At 54.6% G+C, this 4,585-nt stretch overlaps 1 protein-coding gene across 1 annotated transcript; it reads right to left on the reverse strand.

The window, feature by feature from the left end:
- Positions 1-1,652: 1,652 nt before the first annotated feature.
- Positions 1,653-3,737, reverse strand: LOC116966780 (uncharacterized protein C1orf94-like). Its single transcript, XM_033013120.1, has one exon. It carries the CDS (start codon positions 3,735-3,737, stop codon positions 1,689-1,691), a length of 2,049 nt encoding a protein of 682 aa, XP_032869011.1. The 3' UTR covers positions 1,653-1,688.
- Positions 3,738-4,585: the final 848 nt, after the last annotated feature.

Below are 4,585 nucleotides of genomic sequence, written 5' to 3' on the forward strand. Positions count from 1 at the left end.
GAGACCCAGGTTCAATCCTGACCTCGGGTGCTGTCTGTGTGTGGAATTTGCACGTTCTCCCCGTGACTGTGTGGGTTTCCTCCGGGTGCCCCAGTTTCCTTCCACGTCTCATAGACGTGTGTGTCGGAAGGTTAACGGTTGAAATCTGAAGAAGGGTCTTGACCCGAAAAGTCACCCATCCCTTCTCTCCAGAGATGCTGCCTGTCCCGCTGAGTTACTCCAGCATTTTGTGTGTTTCTTTGATTTAAACCAGCACCTGCAGTTCTTTCCTACCCATATCTAATCAAAATACTGTCCTGGTCAGTATTGCATTGTGTATTGCCTGCTGGACTTCCCACAATAGTTGAGGAAGATAATTTAGAAAGGCAAAGAAGAGAAATGAATAACCTCATTTTTTAATACATTTATTTATTTGTTAGTAACCACCAATAGGCATCCCGAACTGCCCCAAGCTGTGGGCGATGGAGAGGAGAGTATTTGCCAACATGTCAGTAATCAGGCCTGTTCGATGAGGGGCAGGGAGTTCCAGTAGGTGAGAGGCCACTTTTGTCTGAAACACCTCGCTAGATGCTCACGGTCGTACAAAGACTTGTCCCTGTGGCTGCAGACTGGGGCTGCTCAATGTTAACCACCATTCCATATACCAGGGAGCCAGCAAATCTCCCAAAACGATCCAATTCCAACCGAATCCCTTCCAACAGCATAACAACGAGGCCCACAGCTCCCTTTGGTTACGCTGTAGGAGTTGTGGAAGCTATTGGTGAGACTCAAATTTCTCCAGATAAAATATAGGGACCTCATATGGGTCTAAAATGTGCTTCAGACAGCTGCAGAGATATGTGTGAGCCATCTGGGGATCCACTGTATGCTATAGATAGAATACAGAGGATATAATGTGATCTATAGACATCTGTAGCATACATTAGATAGACTGAGGGACATCTATATCCCACAGGAGCCCGCTATGCATTTTAGTAACAATGACAAACAGAAATATTACAGACTTTAGTAACTTACTCAAGGAAATTATAGCAGAAAAGGTTATAGTGAAGTTATACAGACATTTGTAACTTAAGGAAGTCTTTGTGAAGTTCTACAAATATTAGTTTTGTAACTTGAGAAAAGCATAGTGAAGTTATTAAGTATTGTAACTTTGGGAAGTTATAGTGAAGTTATACAAAAGGCAACGTTTTGTAACTTAAGGAAGACATAGAATTTATAGAGTGTAATTTGAGGAAATCATACATGTTATAGAGGATTGTAAATTAAGGAAGGCATTGTGATGTTCAAGAGTATCGTAACTTGAGGAAGTTATAGAGTATTGTCTCTTAAGCAAGTCATAGTAAAGTTATACCACTTATAAAGTTGAGTAATTTAAGGGAGGCACAGTGAAGTAACAGAATATTTAAACTTAAGGAAATTATAGTAACGTCATAGAGGAAATTACAGTGAAGTATAAAAGTTAGACTTTTTAAGGAAGGCATAGTGAAGTTATAGTGCGTTGTAACTTTAAAAAGTACTGGTGAAGTTGTATAAAGGTTACAGACTTTGAAGGAAGTTTAGTGTGGGGAGATTAATCTATGAAACAGGGTTGTTTTGGACCCCCAGAGTGGGTGCCAGTGGGGACGGGCTCGGTGCTTGGTGGTGGGGTGGGCAAGTGGGCGGGGAGTCCCTGTCTGTGCCGCCTGCTACCAGCAGTTGTAGCCGCTGCTGTCGGCGGGGTAGTACACTTGGAAGTTGCTGCCGCTGTAGAGGGGGCCGGAGCGGGCCGAGCCGAAGCGTGTGGCGGTCAGGTTGGTGTCGAGGTAGCCGTAGGCGGGCTGGAAGAGGCACTGCGGGCCGTCGCCGGCCATGGGCGGGGGGTTGTTGGCAGCGGCAGCAGCGGCGGCAGAGGCCAGGGGCTTAGCGGTGGTGGCATTGCCGCGGGCACTGTAGGGGTACTCGGGCACGAAGGACCAGTAGCCCAGCAGCGGGGCGTAGGCAGCTCGGATGTAGGCGTGGCGCGGCACAAACTCTTGTGCCACCTGGCCGTAGGTGTAGGCCCCGGGACCGGGCCCCGGGCCTGCTGAGCGCAGGAAGCAGCCTGCGGCTTGCGGGTAGGCAGGCTGCTGCAGCGGCAAGCGCAGGCCGCGGCCCGGGTAGAAGGGGGGCTGCTGCCCGTAGCCGGTAGCTGGTGAGGCAGTGGCGGTGGCTGTGGGGGGAGCGGGGGCCGGTGGAGCAGCTGGGTAGTTGATGAGGGCTGGCCGGCCGGGCAGGGCTGGGTAGCGGGTGGGGTACAAGCCACTGCTGCCGTACTTGGAGCCAGCGTCGGGTAGCGGAGGGGGAGGAGGGGGAGGAGGAGGGGGAGGGGGAGGGTTGGAGCCCGCTAGGACCGAGGCATCGGCCTCCATCTCACGGCCGGCCCGGTGTTTGTGAGGCCCGGGACCCACCGGGTGCCGCTCGGTGTCTGGGAACTCAGGGCCCAAGTGGCCGCCGTTCCCCGAAGCCTCGGCCTCCACTGTACTCCCGGCCTCTCCCTCTGCTGCGGCTGCCTCAGGGGCCAGGTCCTTGCCTCCGTCACCTCGCCTGGCCAGCAGGTGCTGGGGCCCAGCCAGCTCCCGGGGTCTGGTCACATCCTTTGGCCCGGCCCTGCGTGCTGATGGTGCCAGGCCCTTCAGCGAGTGGCGGCTGGTGCTGTAGCTGTGCTCCGAGCGGCTGGGCCTGGCATCCGGGGACGAGGCCTCTGGCGAGTCGCGCCCCTCGGCCTCCTTGCGGTAAACCTCCCTCGGCGCCCCGCAAAGCAGGCGTACCAGCTCGCTGCCCGACGACGGCCTATCCTGGGCTAGGCCCAAAGCCAGGCCTGGGCCCGAGGTCAGAGCCAGCGGCGCACTGTGGCCCTCGTCCTCACAGGCCGGTGGCTCCTCGCACAGCTTGGCAAAGACGGGGAGCTGGCGCCGGGCCTGCTCGTCCTGCGGCTCCCGCGAGGCCAGGGGCAGCGGCGGCGACACTTGGGCCCTCTTGTCCCCGGCAGAGCTGAACATGCTGTTCTGCAGGAAGTCTTTGATGATCTGGGCCTCCTCCATCACCACCTTGTTGTCCGGGGCCTCTGACTCGTGGATGTGCTTGAGGGAGAACTGGGCCAGTAACTGGCAGATCTCCTTGTTGGAGGCCACCGAGACTCCGCTGCCCACTTCCAGATCCTCCTTTGAGCCACACCTCACCTGCTTCTCCTCTGCCACCTCTTCCTTGGCCAGGCTGTCTTTGCTCAGCTCCGTCCCACTGCCGGACTTCAGGAAATTATTCAAGAAGTTGGTCTTATCCAGAGATTCTGCTTCAGAGTCCTGCAGCTCCTTCGTCTTGGTCTCCAGGATGGACACCATTTGGTCGTTCCCTTCCAGATGGTTTTGCTGGAGGTCCACGCCCCCACTGTTCTCCGCCACGATGCTCAGATACTCCAACTGCACCAGCAGGGAGACGTCATCCTTGCCACAGCTGTCCGCCACCCTCTTGCCCGCCTTGCCCCGCACTGTATCGCCCGCATCCTCGGCCTGGCCTGGCTCGGAGCCCGTCACCTCCTTGGAGCTACAGTCCAGCTGGGCTGAGAGTTGCTGCACCCGCTTCCAGATCTCGTAGCAAGCCTTGTCCAGCCCATCCTCCGGTGTGTCCTTGTGGATCCAGGTATAGCGCGGGTATGGACCCAGAGGGAAGGAGCACTTGGTGTCTCTCTGGGTGTGGACCAGTTCCAGCTTTGCCAGCATGGTCCCAGAGGGAGTGTCTCGGTTAGACCGATTGTCGATCTTACTGTTACTGGGCAACAGTGTAAAACTGTAAATAAATAGTCACGACCTCACAATATTGCAGCCTGACAGCGAGTTCCATGTCTTTGGGGCTCAGAACATCAATGAAAAGTTGGTCCTTTGTGATGTAAGAAGCTTTTGTGACAACCGGGTTTAAATAGATACAATCACGAGGTCACAATGTTACATGAGGGAGAGGAGAAAGTGTCCCCCTGAAGAACATTGAGGCAGTTCCATTGGGCTCTTGTTCAGTCTCATTGGGAGGATTGCGTGCAGTTCTGGTTACTCCAGTACAGGAAGGATTTGGAGGCTTTGGGCGGCATGGTGGCGCAGCGGTAGAGTTGCTGCCTCACAGCGCCGGAGACCAGGGTTGGAACCCAGCTACGGGTGCTGTCTACGGAGTTTGTACGTTCTCCCCGTGACCTGTGTGGGTTTCCTCTGAGATCTTCCGTTTCCTCCCACACTCCAAAAACGTACAGGTTTGTAGGTTAATTGGCCTGGTGTAAATGTGAATTGTCCCTAGTGTGTGTGGGGTAGTGTTAGTGTGCGGGGATCACTGGGCGTTGTGGTGTCAGTGGGCTGAAAGGCCTGTTTCTGTGCCGTATCTGTAAACTAAAAAAATAAAATAAAATAAAAAAGGGGCAGAAGAGGTTTGCCAGAACGGTGCATGGATTAGGGGCATTAACTAGAAGGAGAGGTTGGTCCCATCGACTCCATCTACACCTCACGCTGCCTCGGCAAGGCCAGCAGCATCATCAAGGACCAGTCTCACCCCGGCCACTCCCTCTTCTCCCCTCTCCCATTGGGCA

Source organism: Amblyraja radiata, chromosome 38 (assembly GCF_010909765.2).
Source record: "Amblyraja radiata isolate CabotCenter1 chromosome 38, sAmbRad1.1.pri, whole genome shotgun sequence".
In the NCBI taxonomy this organism is placed as follows: Eukaryota; Metazoa; Chordata; class Chondrichthyes; order Rajiformes; family Rajidae; genus Amblyraja; species Amblyraja radiata.

What these genes read in the sequence shown, in the direction of transcription:
- LOC116966780 (XM_033013120.1), bottom strand. Translation starts at nt 3,737, where the DNA reads ATGCTGGCAAAGCTGGAACTGGTCCACACCCAGAGAGACACCAAGTGC.